This window comes from Lonchura striata, chromosome 4 (genome assembly GCF_046129695.1).
Source record: "Lonchura striata isolate bLonStr1 chromosome 4, bLonStr1.mat, whole genome shotgun sequence".
Classification (NCBI taxonomy): domain Eukaryota; kingdom Metazoa; phylum Chordata; class Aves; order Passeriformes; family Estrildidae; genus Lonchura; species Lonchura striata.
In genome coordinates, this window is record NC_134606.1 from 43,159,840 (window position 1) to 43,178,596 (window position 18,757).

General features: G+C 36.3%; 1 protein-coding gene across 2 annotated transcripts in view; it reads left to right on the forward strand.

The window, feature by feature from the left end:
- Positions 1-18,757, forward strand: part of FBXW7 (F-box and WD repeat domain containing 7) — a 174,827-nt gene that overhangs the window by 69,126 nt on the left and 86,944 nt on the right. For both annotated transcript variants that reach the window (XM_021530198.3, XM_021530199.3), the window contains exon 2: positions 7,145-7,702. In XM_021530198.3, coding sequence (XP_021385873.1) covers positions 7,214-7,702 — 489 coding nt within the window. In that variant the 5' untranslated portion in view covers positions 7,145-7,213. The remainder of the gene's footprint in view (positions 1-7,144; positions 7,703-18,757) is intronic.

An 18,757-nucleotide genomic window follows, 5' to 3' on the forward strand; every position in this document is an offset into this window, starting at 1 on the left:
TTATTACTGTGTGCTGGAGGCTTTCAACATTTTCCTCATGGGTCACTTTAACATTTCCCTCTTATCTCCACCCCATCCTTGCCACAACATTGTAATTCTCATTTTCTCATGTGTCAGATTTCAAGGTAAAAGGGTCAGAACTTATGTAAGGCATTATTCACTGATTATTTGCTGTGATTATTTGCTTTATTTTTGAAACGAGGAGAATGCAGACATGCTTGGAAACAATTCAAATATGAGAATTAAGCTCATGAATTACTTACAAACAAGTGTTTGCAGAAAGAAAAATCCTCTAGTTTCTCTCTTCCTCTTATATGGTGATGGCTTTATTATGGACATCAAGTCTCTATTAATATATTTTATAGCGTGATTGTTTGTGCTAGAGCATTAAAAACTGCTATGACTTCAACTCAGATTATCCCCTCTTAGGCAGAACAGCACTTGTGTTGAGAATGCACAAAGAGGGAAGAAAAGGCCTTTGGTTTAAAGCATTAAGATTTGATGCTTCTCGTGCTATTGCAAAGAGAATCTGTGGAATCCACATGAACTATAATACATCCAGGTTCTGTGTTTGTGTGTGCCTGAGCCTTGTAGGTGGTTGTATGGTCATGCATACTTTGTCATGATCTAAAGAATGTGACTGCTTGTAGCTCAGACTGTTTCTTCTAAACTTTTGCTTATGAAAGGTCTGTTCACTCTTCTACCTCTGATATTTCTTTATCAAGCTACTTTGTCTAAATTTTACTAAATAGGTATATCTTGTAGCATTTACTCATTTTCTAAACTGCTTTTTTGTATTTTCATTTTCTAGTGGGTTTTGTTTGTGCTATTTCATATTTTATCACTTGTTAAATACTTTATGTGTTTGTGCCAGAAGAGGGTAGGATTATGTGATAGGGCTTTCATTCCCAGCATTAAAGTAAAGTTTTCTTTTTAATAGTTTCTGTGTGTTTGTCCCCATGACTGATAGCAAGGGACATGGCTCTGTCATGTCCTCACTATCCATGTATTATCAGATATTTTCTCTCTTATAAATAAATCCCTTTGTTTTCTGTGGGGAATGGGTTGGAATAAAGCAAAGTCTCTGAGACTGTAAAATAGCACTGGAGGCTAAAGGGGATTGGGAAATTTAGGCATGGGATGAGAGAGGGAGCCATGTTTAGAGGCAGTCCTTGAAGAAAAAAATAAGTTGGATGGTGAAATAAAGAGAGGAGGGGTAAAGTCCATTGAAATAGGATTGTGGGGTTAAATAGAAGCAGGTGAGGAGGAGGCAGAGACCATGTGTGGTAGGAAACCTGGAAGTGTCTGTTCAGAAACATTCAGGAGAGGTCAGGACACCAGGACTTGGTGAAAAGCTTCAATAGGTAGATGGAAAGTTGGGCCTGAATTTCAGTAGAGAGGGAGATAATTAAAACTGGCTCAGAAGATTAAATACAACTGGACATAATTAAATTCAAACAGGAAATTTTAATTATGGTATTTTTAAATTTAATGAATACTAAATCTGGGTTTTTTTTGTTTGCTGTCAAATTTATGTTTGGCATAGGTAAGTCATTAGAGGAGCACTTTGATTTAATGTATGTTGCTTTGACCACTTTGCACTGAATAAACTACATTAATCGATGATTAAAGTATACTGAGATAATGAAAAAAGAGCAGGATAATTTCTAATACAATGAAACATTGCATGTGCTGCCCTATTAAGTGTTGTCAGAGCTTTGCTGGGAAGTTAATAGTAAAGCAGGAGCAGAGAATCTTTTTGGCTGCTATTTTGTTCTGGAGCATGGAGCTGTAAATAATGGAGTTAACTGAGAGATTTGGGGTGTGTATGTGTTTGGAAGAATAGTTTACTGTTCTTAGAAAAAGCATGTGTTCTTTTAGAATGAGTTACATTGTTAATGTATTTTATTTTGAAGAAAAGCTTCTGAAAGTTTTTCAATCTCTATTGCAGTTTTGTTCTAATTGACATATGTACTGGTGAAATAGAGAAGGTTTTTTATTTTCTTCATCTGTGCAACATATTCAACACAGTTTTGTGACTCCATTACTATGATCATGTTTGCTGTGTTTAATAGCACAGTAAAATTATTCTGTAACTTTCATTTAAAGCTCATAACTTCTGTTAAATTTGTGGCTTTATCTGAATTATCTTAACTTTGTTAAGTCCTTGTATGAGAATAATTGTCCTCTACCACAACCTATAAAAGAAGGTGGTAGATTCTTCATTTGATTTTTGTATTTCAGTTATTGCACGTTGGCTGCTTTGGTTTGTTACTCAGCTATTGTTCAAAATCCTTCCCATATACAAACTGTGTAGCCAGTAATCAGACCAATATATTAGCTGTTTTCTTAAACACATAATGTATGTGTCTTGCTTGTAGTGTTTTGCAACGTTTGCTATCATGGCCATAACTCAAATACATATTTTTCTTTGGTAAAACATGATCCACATTCTCAGTGTTAACTCTGTTATTTATTTATACCTGCTTCATGCTGGATGTAAATCCCCTTCTCATGCATGTTTTTTCAAGTGGGCTTAGCAGGCCTTAGAGGCTTGGCTTGTTAGATGTATTTGTGTGGTAGCTTGGGCTTGGATCAAGTGCACCTTTTAATGCCTAATTCCTGATTGTCCACACCTGCTTCCCTATGGAATGAGTTGAAGCACGGCTGTCCCAGGACACCTTCTGGGTGAAACCAACACAGAAGGTGTGCTCCAGCTGTGAGGGTCATTTTAGGCTTTGGGGAGGGTCTGGGAATAAATCACTTCCTCTCCCCAGAGCTGGTATCCTGGGGGCACCTCTGCCCCTTCAGTGCTGCCTGTTTGCTTGTAGGGACCAATGCACCAGTTTTGTTCTTGGGCACAGTGTGCTTATAAGGGTCTTATACTTGTTTTTTTAGAAGGTGAATTTGGATGTTGAGATCTTAGGAGATCCTTTGCTTGGGTGGGATGTCCTTATTTTGCTTTCTATTTACCTCAATTCAGTATTGCACAGTTAAATAATGCAATAAAAAGCTCAGATCTATTACAGTGTTAAGATTTAGTCAAATATATACAGAAGGTTTTGTGTTAGTTCAATTGTCTTTGTCTACGAAATCTGTAAGCACAAAAGATTTGTTCTAGGAGCATCCACTGGCCATAAATCATGTTGTGTCTGTAGCTACACTGTCTTTTTACTAAATGCTGTCATGATACTTAGATTAGTCTCCAAGTCAGACTAATACATTAATTTCCAAGATAATTCTTTAAAACCTTTTCACAATCTCTTATATTTTGTTAAAATCTAAATCCCACCACTCCCCAACCTCCACCTCTCCTACATCCACCTCATTTTCTTTTTTCTTTATAATTTAAAGTAATAAAAATGGAAAAAATAAAACCAAGCAGTACTGATGGAATTTTCCTTTTCCCATGTTATGTGGATTTATAGGTTAAAAATACTTAACAACTTTTTTATCTATATTAGCAGCATAGAAACATTTCAGCAGTAAAGCAGGAAGTGAAGTCATCCTTGCAGTACAGAATACAACCTGTTGTGGCAGATAACCCTGAGCAGTATTCCCTTCAATCTTCTAGTACTGCTTGGCATTTCTTGTCCTGAGGAACTGTTGTTCATGTTTATTTTTATAATCAAACTTCTGTGAAAATGTAATGGATAAAGCTAAAGAATTGCACTTAAACAGTGTTTAATATTCAATAGAGGTGGGGGCTGCATGCAGTCTTCAGTAGGGGTGTGGGATGCCTTCATCAGCTCTGAGTTTACTGTTACATCAGTCTGGAGACTTCCATTTTCCTTAAGCATTTCTTGCAATTTGTTTTCCTATACAATGCAAGTGTTGAGAAACTTACCTGGGAATTGCCAAGTTGACAAAGTTTAATGAGTTTTGCATGTTTAATGAGTTTTGCATGTTTATGCAGAGTCTTGCCACTTACATTGCTGTTTTGGTGTCTGTCTGAAAAAAATCTTTGTGGTCTGAGACAGGTAGGAAAAACAACAGCTTTCCTCAGTGGTTCTTCTGGCTCTCAGTTGATTTGAGTCATTTTGGTTTCTGACTGTATAAATGAAAGAGTCAGTGTACTAGCTGAAAACACATAATTTCAGTTCTCTGGAAGTTGATTTGTAAATACACTTCTTCCTGCAAAATAATAATTCTTTCTTATTCTTATCTACCATATATATGGAAATTATTCTATCTTGTGTATTAGCTGACAGTAGTTAATTCTGAAAGCACTTACATGACAGAAGGCAGCTTTAATGTTTCAAATCTCTCAGATAATGTACATCCATCTGTTCTTTAGCAAATGCATCACCTCTCTGCATACTGATGATTTCTGATGTAGCACTGCTTGTAATTAAATTTTGATAATGTATTTTACAGGCTTCTTGAAGAAACAAATTGAGTTTATTCATGCAAATGCAAAGTAAAGTAGAAACCACTAATGACTAAAGCTAATTTCATGAACTGATGGTCACTCAAAAATGTAGGAATAATTAAAAATATATACTACTACTAGTGTACATTTTAAAATGGCTGGAATTTCATTTGGGTATAATAACAGTAACAACAGTGATATTTTTGTCACTTAAACATTTACTGTATTCTTGCATTTGATTACTTTAATGTTTCAAAGCTGACCTTTTATGTTGGTTGCTTAAAGATACAAACTGGAAGTATGTATTAAATTATTGAAACAAATGCAGCATTTTCAGTTTTATCAAGTGCATACTAAACCAGTAATTGCATATATAATGCTGCTGATACTGAAAAAATGCAATTAAACTTTTAAGCTGCATTCATGGCTACTTAGAGAAACATTTGTGGGGGAAACTAGAATTTCTAGATTGAGAAGATACAAACCTCTTGTTCAGCTTTTTTTTTTTAACTACTGATTTTTACATTATTTAGTGCTTCAACTTTCCAAGTTAAGAAGATAAGGTGTAGTATTGTTTCATTCACAATGCCCAAACTACATAGCAAGCCTGATATGTAAGTTGTATTAGCATCAGATGATATATGTATTTAAATTTGACTTTTGATTAAATGTTATTAAACATCACTCCCACATGCTGAGGTTTCTGAGGTTTGAGGAAAGATGTTAGATGAAAACATTTCTCTTAGAATGCACTCTTCCATGGCATCTTTGGTAAATGCTCCTTACTGTACACAGAAATATAAACACATTTGCTTTTGCTACCACTTGAATATAAAAACATAGACGTTCGCTTCTGGTTTGGGTCACATGCACCCAAGTGTTCTAAAGCTTTTTTCCCATGGAAAAATCAAGAGTCAGCACAGTGTCTGCGTTCTTCCATTGAATTTGTGGTGCTTAATTGTCTTTTAGTGTTTGCTTCTGATTCACTGATTGGAATTTAATGGATACTTTCTTGGAATACATATTTCAGTGACTGATCTTATAAGGTTTTTTTTGGAGGAATCGTCACCTGGGTAGATATGTGAAAACATGAGAACCCTGTCTTTGGGATGTAAGTAGTATTTCCCTAAGGAAGAAAGGTGCAGAGAAGTGCAGATTCCCAACTATGAATCCTCCTCAGAGAAAGAGTGGAAAAACACCTGTATTTGTAAATGTGTTTCTGTGCCTTTTATGGTACAACACACTGAAAATTACAGTGCAGCTATGGTTTCTGGTACTTTGTTCCCTACTAACCAATAAGGTGAATGTTTTTGCAAATGTCATGGAGCAAAGTTGGATTTATATGCTCCCTGTCCATCATACAAGGCCCGAGTTATTTTGCAAAAAAAAAAACCAAACCAACCAACCATACAAAAAACTATAAGAGATAGGTGAGTTAATAAAAAGGAGGGAATGATGGTGGTGGTGGTGGGGGAGGTTTAGAGATTATCATCCTGTGCTGAAGTACTCATGGAAACATCCTTTACTGCTCCTACTCCAAGGAGACTCAGAAGTTGTGCTCCCATACAGTATTTGTGGTGTTGTGCTTTCTGAATCTCTCATAGTGTGACCTGCTGAGTGTGTGGGGTGGGCTGTGGGCTTCCAAGGACAGTGGCTCTATACACAATGACAAAGCTAATTTTTCTCTGCATATGCTTTCATATACTGCTTTTGGAGCCTGTGAGTCTGAGTGTTTGTTGTGTGAGGTGTGTCTGAATTCATCTACTCAACACATTGCTTGAATCTAGGGAACCCAGAGTCTGGATGTGCCAGCCTCAAAGGCTATAGAGGTGGAAATCTGATAGCAAACTCAATCATGAATTAGTCTGTGTTATAGCCCCCTGTTCTTCTATGTTGCTTGGAGGCACATGGGTAGCTGAATGCATGACTAATTTGGAAATTGTATTAGTATTTTTCAGTTTATATTAAAATGCAACTAATTTTGGCCTTTTTTGACATCTCAGAGACTCATTTAATAATTCTTGTAGCTTCTGAGACTTTGGAGAACTTTACTACTCCTTCAAAAATCCCAGTAATACTGACAGTCTTTTTTTTTTCCAGGTGAGGTACGTGCCATTTCTAGGCCACACAGATTGCCTAGTGATGTCTGCTTTTGGCCCCTGGGCATCTCTCTGGTCAGCTTAAGACTTGGCAGTGATAAGGCTGTATTCATTAATGGGTGTTCTCTTCTTTATTAATCTAAAAGGAAATTAGAATAACAAGAAGTGAAGCTTTCAATTATATCTGAAAATAGGCTGCTCTCAAGCATATTCTTTGGTCTTTGCATAAGACCAAAAGCAGTTTATTTTTTTGAATAATATACAAATAATATACAAATAATCAAATGAGAGGGGAAATAAATGCTTTTTGAAATGAGCTGTACAATTTTTCACAAGTAATATTGCATATTTGTATCTTCTGTTAACATGAATGTTAATGGCTTTTGTGGATTCTCTACAAGGGCAACTAGTTCTTCTGACTTTTGCTGAAACTGGTGCTTAGAGAGACTATGATCAGACCTTTTGACAGAACAAGTAATTCTCTTGCTAGAAAGTTGTCTGAAGGTTTTTTTTTGTTTTGTTTTGTTTTTCTAGTTGTGTATCAAGTAGAAATTATTCCTTGTTTTCTGGAAGTTTTTAGTTGCCAGGAATAATACAATTAAATAGTTTTTACTGCTTTATCGAATAAAAAAAGTAATGTTTGTAATTTTCTACTTTTTCTTTATCTCCTTAGAATGTGAAAGCATTTGCATCTTCAGATAGCCTAGCCAAGGTCCAAGAAGTAGCAAGCTGGCTTTTGGAAATGAATCAGGAACTGCTCTCTGTGGGCAGCAAGAGGCGACGAACTGGTGGATCTCTTCGAGGTAATGCTTCCTCAAGCCAAGTAGATGAGGAGCAGATGAATCGGGTTGTAGAAGAGGAGGAGCAGCAGCAAAGACGACAACAAGAGGAGCAGCACATTGGGAGTAATGGGGAGATAGGAGGAGAAGAACCTGGATTTGATGACAGGCATGAGTCTCAGCAAGAGCAGTTAGAAGAAAATAATAATAGACTTATTACAGTGGATGAAGATTCCACTTGTAACCAAGAGGAGGATGACGATGAACATGCTGGTGATCAAGAGGAGGAGGTGGAAGAGGAGGAGGAAATGGACCAGGACAGTGATGATTTTGATCAGTCTGATGACAGCAGTAGAGAAGATGAACATGCGAACAGTAATAGTGTCACAAATTCCAATAGCCTCATGGACTTGCCCATTCACCAGTCATCGCCATTCTACATGAAGACAAAGGTAAGACTTTTTTCATGCTCTTAATCCTCATTAACTTTAGATTTTGGAAAAAAAATGGCATATTTAGCATAAACTAAAGTTTTACAATGAAGCAAACATTTTATATCCTAAAGAGCTCACAATGAAGGATTTATGTTAGCTGCTAATAATAAAAATATTTGCATGCATTTGACATGAGCAAATATCCCTATATATTTTAAGGAATAGCACTCTGATGACCATGGTCAAAATACCAAGATGTTTCTTTACAAATATTTTTATCTAAGTCCTTTGTGGTGTTATTTATGCTGTTTTCCTTCTCCAAATGGGCTAGAAGGGAAGGTAAGCAATCGTCACCGTGTTGTGTTCTCAGACAAGATCTGGTTCATTTAGGTGAAAACATTGTAATGAAAAAGTAGGGTGAAATATTATAGAAACATTAAATTCTTCCTGTGGTCTGCTGAGTTCCTTGACAAAATACAGGTTAAAAAAGGTGCAATTGCCAGTCATTCAGTTTGGAATTCATTACATAATGTCTTATTGTAGCCTGCTTGTGAGGACCTTGAACCTGTGTGCTGGTTGTTGAAAACTACAGATTTGCAATAAGAATCTGGAAATCAATCTTCATACTTTTATTTCTACTTATATCACCTAACATTTCAGATTAAAAAGAAGTTACTGGATTATTGGCTGCAGTGTACATTTGTAGTTCATTATATTTTCCAAGTTCTTTGGGAAGGAGGCATTCCATTAACTCTTAGGAGCAGCAAAATAATGAAAGCAGTGGTATTGACTAGTAAGAAAGAGGAGTAGGCCAGTGTTCTTCTGGGAGGATGTTCTTCCCAAGTATATGGACTGATTTCTTTTTCTTACTCATTAATTGTTAATAGAACACCTAGCCTCCTCTCACCTTTCAAAAAACAAAAGCTCCTCAAAGTTTTGAATTTTACTTCAAAAAAAATTTAAATCCTGAGGTAAAATAAAACATAACCACAAAAAAAGTCAGCTAACATAAGTTAACAGGTTGACTATGAGCATAAACTTATAGAGATGGATAATCAGTCTTGAAGATGCACCTGAACAGGTAAATAGGGTGAATATTTGTTTCTGGAATCTACAGCAATATTTTTGTTAATAACAACAGTAATCAATTCACTTCCATGTTTAAAGTATCTCATTTAACATATTTTATTTTTGAAAAGTTGTAATGTTTTCACATGAGTTTTTTATAGAATTTTATATTTATAACTCTACTCTTCATATACTGAAGTATATGCTTTCTAATTTGGAGTGAAATACTGTCATATTTCTTATAATTGAATTGGATTTTACTACTGAAATCCTTGGTTTCTTTTCAACACATTGGTTTTCCTGTATTTAGTATGTTTTACTGAGTATCATATAACAACTTGCATCCATCATGGACAATAATTAATGTAGAAAATTCTTATATTCAAAATTGTGTTTTTGAGTCTCTGAATTGGAAACTTGTTGAAGTGCTTTGTAAGTAACTATACTCAAATGATGTACAGAGCAGAGCATAATTTTCAGTGGTGGCCAGTTCTGAATCTTTTTTTATTGACTTCAATAATGAATGTAGCTTTTTCTTTCTTTTCTTGAGGCATATTTGACATGAACTGAAACAAGTCAGTGTAGCCTGAAGGAAGATGTCTGAAAGATCTTTGTACAGATGCAAAATTTCTGTGTGGTCTGATAGTTGCTCCGCATATTCAATGCAGGGCTGGCCATTTTTGTCTCTGCTCTGACCCAGGCCGTGCTTCTGCAAGAATTGTTGGGCAGTCAGGTAGTAAACCATACTTGGATTTTTTTTCATGGTGCAGCTGTGTTTTAGGAAATTTCAACTGTGTGCCTTAAGTATCAGCACAGGTTAGAAAGCTGCTCGAGCTGGCACTGCTCAGCACTATGGTTACACATTAGAACCGACAACATGCAACATTAATGTTACCAATTCATTAATAAACCAATATTTAACCAGAAGAACACATTCTGTGTTATGAAGTGTTGTGGAAGTACATCTGTGAGAGCATGAATTACCAAAGTAAAAATAAGCACGATTAATTAATATGCTGCTTTTGAGAAGAAAAGGGAGTGTTAGTAGACTTGTTAGCTATATTTACAAGTGATTTCTGCTTCTTCCTGTTGAGGATAGAGTCATCCTAGGAGACTTGAACCTGGTGCACTTATTCTTAGCTTTTCAGACATGTTTCTCAGCGTTTGTAGTCAATTACAGTTCTCCTAACACTGGCTGAATTACCTTGCTGTGTGCTGTACTCTGAAACTTGCTTTGTGCCACCATTACAGCCAGTGATGGCTGAATGCCCTACTTCATGTCTGTGTGTCACATGTAAACCTGGCTCCTGAGAAGCATTCCTGATGCAACGCAGTTTGTTCTGCTTGTACATATGGGCAGCACACTTTTACCACTACCAAAAACCAAGAGATAATAGTGAGACTGAACAAAACTGCTACTACTGTAGGTGTTGTACAGCTCATCTTAGTTTTTTAATATCTCTGTTCTTTGTCCTTTTACTTTTTCTTCATTTACTCATAAGCTACTGAATAAAGTCTTTCTCTAATCTGACTTCGTTTGTTGACCTGAAGAATCCTGTGTGGCTAAGGAAGGAAATGTCATATTTCCCCCATAACACCACAGTGTACCCTGCTTGTGCTTGCTGCTTGTCATCTTAGTAGCAGCAAGCATGCTGTGTTCTAATAGATATATATAAAATATATAAAAATATTTGCCTCATACTACTGCCCTGTGCAATTAACTGATATAATTACTCCCATAATGTTGTGAAAATGTTATGAGTAAAGGGCGTGGGCACTTGAAATGAGAAGGCTGGTGGTTCAGGAGGGACTTCATTGCATTCACCAGCACCACACAGGAATCCAGAAGGATCCTTGTGGTTACCTTTCATGATTTTCTGCATAAAATATTAGGCTGCATAAAATATTAGGCTTCTGTGCAAGCTAAAGCTTATTTTTTGAAAAATGCCACTGTTTGAAAACAGGAAACTGTGCAGTAGGGCAAGTGTCTCTCAAGCCTAGATTAATAGTGTTAGTTACCATCAGTGTTTAAACTTCTCCACATTTGCTCTGCCTTCTTCCTGTTTGACTTTTTCTGTTACAATTTTGTTTTATTTTCATTTTGTATTGAAGAGCTGTTTAACAAATGTATTTTTTTCTCCCCATACATTAAGCAATCAAGTTCTTCCCTGAAAGATCTCTTAAATGTAAATAATAAGGACAGTGTGTCCTTTGGGCATATTTTTCTATTTTTTGTTCTTGTTATGATACTTCTCTGAGTGCTTTGGTGTTGGAACATTTCTCTTTGAATTACAGATGTCTTTATATCTTGATCAACAATCTGGATGAGGGGATTGAGTGCACCCTTAGTCAGTTTGCAGGTGACATAAAGTTGGTTGGGAGTGTTCTGCTGGAGGGTAGGAAGCCTCCATAGAGGGATCTGGACGGCTGGATTGATGGGTCAAGGCCAAGTATATGAGTCTTAACAAGGCCAAATGCCAGATCCTGCTCTTGGCTCACATCAGCTACATACAGTGCTACAGGCTTGGGCTGAGTGGCTGGAAAGCTGTGCAATAGAAAAGGAGCTGGGGGTGCTGCTGGAGTGCACCTGAACATGAGCCAGCCTGTGCCCAGGTGGCCAAGGCAGCCAGTGGCATCCTGGCCTGGATCAGCAATGGTGTGGCCAGCAGGACCAGGCAGTGATTGTCCTCCTGTACTCACACAGGTGAGGCCACCTCAAATCCTGTGTCCAGTTCTGGGCCTCGTAATACAGGAAGGACATTGAGTCAGAGAAGGGCAGTGGAGCTGGTGAAGGGTCTGGAGCACAAGTCCTGTGAGGAGCAGCTGAGGGAGCTGGAGTTGTTTAGCTCAGGAGAGACCTTATCACTCTACAAATACCTGAAAGGAGGGTGTAGCCAGGTGAAGGTTGGCCTCTTCTCCCAGGTAACAAGTGACAAAACAAGAGGAATTGACCTGAAGTTGCAATAAGCAAGATTTAGATTGGATATTAGGATACACTCCTTGCAGGAAAGGGTTGTCAAACACTGGAACAGGCTCCTCAGGGAGAAGGTTGAGTTAACATCCTTGAAAGTACTTAAAAGACATGTAGCACTTAGGGACATACTTTAGTGTCTGACTTATAGTAGTGTTAGATTGATAGTTGAACTTGGTGATCTTAAAAGATCTTTTCCAACCTAAATGATTCTATGATATCAGACGTACGCTTAAAACTAGCAGCTGTGCCAAGGACAGTTAAAATTTGTATTTACCTATTGATATATCAGATAACTCCATGCATTGGGATTTCATGTTTGACTGATTTGTCTAATACGATGCAAGCCTTTTTCATAGAGCTTTCTATTCTGTAAAGTTGGCCCATGTCCTTTGTATCTACAGAACTAATGCTCAGTTGTATTAAAGTGACTGGAGTTTTCTCACATGTCAGGTCCTTTACTGTTTTTTAATTTTTACTTCAGTTGATCAGTGTCTTGTCAAATGTTGCCATATGTGTTTTAAAAATACTAAATAGCACAAGAGAGTTAAGTAAATATATATAGCGGTCTGACAAAAACATGTTCTTTGTGCTGGTTTTTCACTGATTGCATTGTAGCATGCATTTCCAGTGCTCTGTGATGACTTTGTATTAATTGAGTTCTGTTGGGTAACAATTAACCACAGCATAAGCAAAGAAATGTTCTTACATCCCATATTTCATAGCAACTACTTTTAAATGCTTTTATCCCTCTACATGTGGGATTCTGTTGCAATGCAAGGACAAGAATGTATTACTGGCAGTTGCTAGTATGAAATAGGTCATATGAATTATTGTTCTTGCTTACTTGAGATTTAAATTGTTTGTCTAGTGGCTCATACTCTTGAAATTGTAGTACTAGCAGATGTATCATGCTGGCAATATTTTATGTTTATCAAAATTGTTGGTTATGACAGAGGTGATACGAGCATGATTTTGTAGAAGAAAATGTCATCAATGCTATAATCCTACTTAATGACAATCACTGCATTATTTTCTCTTGTACTGACATCTTGCTTTCACCACAGGGTTATCTAGGTTGTACTTGGTTTACTTTTCCAAGTTTTCTTCCTGTAAATCTATAGGTTTATTTGGTATTTCTGAAATATTTTGATTGTTCTGATTCTTAAAAATATTTTGATCATAATACATACAATCTTTAACTTGTTCCGTTTTTTGTCTTTGTTTGCATAACTGTTCTTGTAACTCAGTTTCATAGTTTTTAAATATGAATGTCTTCAATATACTTAAATATTTTATTTATAATTGATATTTTTGGTTCCCATTAAGGTGAGTTGTTTTTCTTGAGCTGCTACAAACTTTTTATATTTACAGAAGCATTGCTTCTTGATTATCTTAGAAATTGTTTCTAAACAGCTACAGTAATTTATGGGTTCATTCATCTTTGGTTTGGGTTTGATGGGAACTGATTTTGTGGGGAAAAAAATCATGATCACTTGTATGCAACCTCCTAGGAATTTAACTTTGTTCAATTAGTTTTTATTTAGCTAAAATTCAACATTACATAATACTTTCAATATTAAATGTCTCTAATATTGAGCCACCTCAGGAAATACCCACTTTAAAAAAAATTAAACACATGAATTCATGAAAAGCATTAGATGCATTATTTCCAGCAAATATTGTCACAGATTTCTATGGTGTAGGCAAAATAGCCACTTGATATCAGACTAACAGGAGTGAAATGTATTATGTGAGGACCTGAATTTTAAAACCCAAGTGAGCAGGTGGAGCAGGAAGATTGTTAGCTGGTGCATAGCCATTTTCCTGCTCAAGGTTTCAGAAAACACTTTCGTCTGCTCTGCTTGTCTGGAGGGATTTCTGAAGGAGTGTTTGAGCCCATTTATGTGAGATGCTTTATCCTTCTGGGCAACAGGCACTGTTCAACAAGAACCTTTGCAATTTACTTAAACATTTCTTTCCTTTTGTTATATTGATGCTCTATAAAATTTAGCAAATTAGGTTATATGAATGTGAAATGTTACTTCTTTGTTAACTATTTGGATTGTGATGGTGACTTCTCACAAGGGGTCAGGCATTTGTGCGTGCAGAACCCTCCGATTACTTCCCTAATGAGTCTCCTCTTCAGATGCAGGTTTGCTTGCTGCAGAATTGTGGGTTGTGATTGTTTTGTTGGTTAGCAGAGCTTCCAAGGAAACAGAAAACAGATTAGGTAAAATGAAGATGAAAAATTATTGTATCATTGCATCTACAATCACAAAAAACACTTTGATACCCTTTCAGAAGCTGTCGTATATTAGCATTTACTTCACTACTAAAGGTAATAAGATTTTTTTTTAATGGGTACATTTAATACCTAACATATATTATAAACAACAGTGGTAAAGGCTGAGAAGCAGTTTAATTTTCATGTAAAACCGGTACTTTGATTGCAGCATCCTCTACCAAACTTGATACCATAGTATCCATTTGGCTGCAAGTCACAGGAGAGGGTGTGTGTAAGTAATGGTGCTGTTCAGGAGTGCCTCTTCTTGATTGCTTATTGACATGCAAGAGTGGAGGGAGAGAAGACACTGCAGGTAAGCTGGATTGATTTGGGTGGAGCTGGAAGAGGATGTACCACAGGAAAGCCTGTCCCTTGGAGCTTAAATACCTATCTCTTCAGTTCTGAAACAAATCTTTTATACAGAGCTTTCAGCTCTTAAATAGTGCAGGCTGTGACAGAGTTTTTTGCTGCAAGGTGCCTGGTCTAAGCTTGTAGAGCCACAGAGATAAGAAGGATTTATTTTTTTCAGAGGGTTTTGGCTTTGGATGGAAAGACAGCATTAATTTTTAAACTGAGGAAGCCTAAGATTGCACTGGGCACTTTGTGCAAATGTGAAGTGAAAAGGACTCCAGTGTGAAAGTCTGCAGTTATTGTGAGAATTACTGATAGGCTAAAAGCAGGATAGGGGAATAAGGGGGAATCAAAATTGATTACAGAAAGCTGATCCTTGGGAGCAGATTTTTTTATTTGTGTGACTGTACAGGCAGTACATGGAATTAGGGAAAAGTTGCAGTGTGTGTTGATGGAGGGTGGTTTGTGTGTGTTAATAATTTTTCTGCTGTGAGCAGCAGAGGGGGCTGCTATTGCTTTGCTGCAGCCTTCCCTGTGCAGGCTTGTGCAGTGTTCCTTTGCAAAGGTTTTCCTCACTCCAGCAGCTAAAAGTCTGAAGCATGTGTTTTAAGTGTAGGGAATAAATGTAGCTGGAACAAAAGGACTCAATATTTTTTATTTGTCAAGAAGTATGTTTCTAGTATAGGAAATTATGTAGGAATATTTCCTTTAAAAGAACAAGTATTAAAGTTATTTTCAGATGGCTTGTGTGATGAGAATGCAATGTATAGCTCTCTAATCTGAGTAAACAAGAGAAACAGAAAAAACTTCATACTACAAAAAGATTGATATTTTTACCTACTGTTTTTTCAAGGATCACATGCATTGTATGTAGATTCTTCATGCCTTTCAGTTAATGCTTTAAAGGGTTTTAAACTAAGTTGTAACTTGGCTAAAGCTGTGTCAGAAAGGCTACACATAAAAATTGCTCTGATTGTTGAAAAAAAGAGACAACAAAAAAGCGTTGACTTTTTTTTTTTCCTTCTTTCTTTTTCCTATGATTCTGTTTTTTTAATTGAAGGGGATCTTGCCAAGGCATACAAATACTTTAAGAGCAGGTGTTCAGATACTAGGGCCACATTCTTCAGTGTTGCCCAGTGGCAGGATAAGGGGCAATGAGCACAAGCAGAAACACAGGAAGTTACATCTTGAAATGAGGAAAAACTTTCCTTTGAGGGTGACAGCACTGAAACATGTTGTCCAAAGAGCCTGTGGAGTGTCCTTCTATGGAAATACTCAAAACTTGCCTGGACATGATCCTGTGCAACCTGCACCAGGTGAACCTGCTTTAGCAGAGAATTGGACTGGATGATGTCCAGAGGTCCCTTCCAACAATTCTGTGATTCACAACTGCCAGTCAGAATTACTTTTGTATTACCATGACAGTTTAGTTATTTTCAAGCAAATTTTGTTGTTTTAAAAGATATTTTCTTCTTACTTTTCTGATACAGAGCTTTGTTTTTTTATTGGGCAGTAATAACTTTATAAATATTCATACACAGAGATTAATGTAAATCAACACTTCTAACCTTTGATTTCTTTCTCATTTATATACCCCAGAGTTTAGTGCTAATTATTCCACACGTGCAGGATCATTTGAAAAGGTTACACAACTGCCATTAGATGCAGTTTGTTAAATATTAAAGCATCCACAGAAGGAATGCAGATTCTTTGTTTCTCTGTAGATAGAAAGTTACTTCTCCAACTTTACCAATCTGCAGTATGCTTTTCTACAAATACCAGTGTTTTGTTTGAAAAGTACTTTTTACTTCCGGTGTTAATACTGTGCTTGACTTCCTGTGTTTACTTCCTTTTACTTGGCTGTATTAATTTATGATTTCACTTGCTGCTCAAGGCTTGTAGGGATTTAGCTATACTTTTCTAAGTAGAATTCTTCTACACCTTCACTTGTACATAAAACTAATGTGGTACATAATTGCTGCCCTGCTAATTTTTCCTACTCTGTAAGTGGATCATGAAGTTTGTTTATGGATATGTGGGCTATATTTGTAGTAATGTGGTGATTACTAAAGGTACATACTTGTCCTTTGAATTGTCCTTTGGTTTGTCCTTTGGTTGCTTGGCTTAGGCATTGCTCCCTAAAGGTAAATATTGGGGAGGTACTTGCATATGCTACTCAAACTTTTCATATCAGTTTATTTTATGTAGAATAAATTAAATTGATGCCTTCATGATAACTACTGGAAGCAGCATCTTGTTGTCCCATGCTTTTGCATAGACTGACTTTGAAATCAATGTTGGTTCAGCTCCCATGTGACTTTTGCTCTGCATCTTTACTGTCAAATTGAAAATGAGCTTTTTTTTTTTTTTTTCCAAAGGGAAGAAATAAAAAAATGTGTAGTAGTACTATTTCACCTCACCAATTATATGACAACAATATTACTAAATAGAAATCATGCCAATGTGCTTCAGAATCCCTTCAGTATACTCACTCTGTTGGGATATGTGACTTGTCTAACAAATATATTTGGGAGCTCTGCCCCACTTAAATATGCCATTTGTTCCTTTTGTTGTTCTTGACTATGTGGCACATGCTGTTGCCTGATGTGATCGGTAGCCCAAATATTTCTAGTCTGTAGTGAAACAGCTGTATTTTCATGAACATTTATCAGTGGATGCTGTTGCCCTGTCAGTTTTAAGCTGCTTCTCCTTTTGAAGGTTAACTGAAGTTGGTATTACCTGTTATAAAACTTAATGCAAATGGTGAATCAAAGTATGGAGTATGGTGAGTTAGTTTTTGGTTTTGTTGACACATCTTTCCCAAATGGTTGTTAAATATTTCTTTAGCTATGAATTTGAAGTGTATGTTAAAAAAAAACCAAAACCAAACAGGTTATGATTAGTAACCTTGCATTTGCTGATGCTTATACTTATAAAATCATGGGATCTGAAATTAGCTTAAGGAACTGGAGGACTAGAAATTGCTCTGAAGATCAAAACTAAGTTTAATACCTGCTGCAGGACTAAAATTTTTTCGTGGTATGTTTCTCACTCAGAGCTATTTTTCAGATAACAGTATATCCTTTATTTCTGTAGGAGACTTTTCATTATCTGGAGAACATGTGGCTATTCAGCAAGCTGTGCACAGTGAAAGAATTTACATAACTTTATAAATTCTTGAGTATAAGGAGAGAAAACACACAATATCAATTTCTCTGCTAGTTTAATGATTTCTGAGCAAGCAAAATGCTTAAAAACAAAATTTCCAAGCTGTCTCAGCAAATGTTTGAACAGACAGCATCTAATGTCCATCCACAAAGGATGATTTTTGACACATGAACTGTTCTTTGCTAGTGCATGGTGTCTGATCTGTGCAGGCAGCTGTGCTTGTGTAGTAGTAATGATATACTGTGCATTTTGTGCAGATTTATTGATGAGCTGTTATGTTTTGTTTATGTGAATGTTTTCCAGTTTGGTTTATTGGTGAAATTTCTATTATAAAAATCCCTGTAAAACCTAGAACAGGTGTTTCTATAAATGGTTTGTTTTTTCACAAGCATCTTCTCCCTTTTTTTCCATAGTGTGGTTAATGAAGATGCTGTCTAAACTCCATGCAAAATTTGTGAGATTTCTGGCCATTCTCCCTTGGCCAAACAAGTTCAGGAATTCACCAAATTATTATAAAATGTGTTTATGTTAAAAATCTTCATATGTCTTGACTCTGTATGGTACAGCCTTTGATGTAACATTACATATAGTTAAGTGGTATTGAGATTTTAAAGGAGAAAATAATTAGTTCTAGTGCATAGATAGGTATCTTGATAATAATCGGTGAAATACAAGTGGAAGGCATTGATGTTGAGCATCTTCTGTCTCATTTCTCTTTTTCACATTTCTTGCTACTTTTAAATTTATTTCTTTAGTTTATAACAAGAATTGGGAAGAGGGAGAGGATCTGAGAAGGACACAATTACTAAAAAAGCACAGATTTCTATTCCAAATCAAGGTGGCCCAAACTATTTCTCTGTAAAACCTGGCTTTTAAAAATCTTTGTTCTTACTAAAAGGTGATATTTTTCTATTGACTTTACTACCTGAGAATATTGCATAATGTAAAAGGAGTGAACTGTGAATTTTAGTAATACTCAGTGTAATTCAGTCTTGGAAGACACTGGCTATACTTTTCAGCTGTGTCATGACATATTACTCAGTTAATGCTTATAAAATTTTAATACATTTGTTCAATCCCTGGCCCCTCTGTGAAGTGGAAAATGTACTTATCGCCATGGATTGCCAGCAGGGATAAATTCCACCTAATTCATCATCAGAAGTCATCACTTCTTTCAAGTAAAGTATTAGCAACATTTCCTGTAAGTGCAAATCTCATTCTCTCAGTC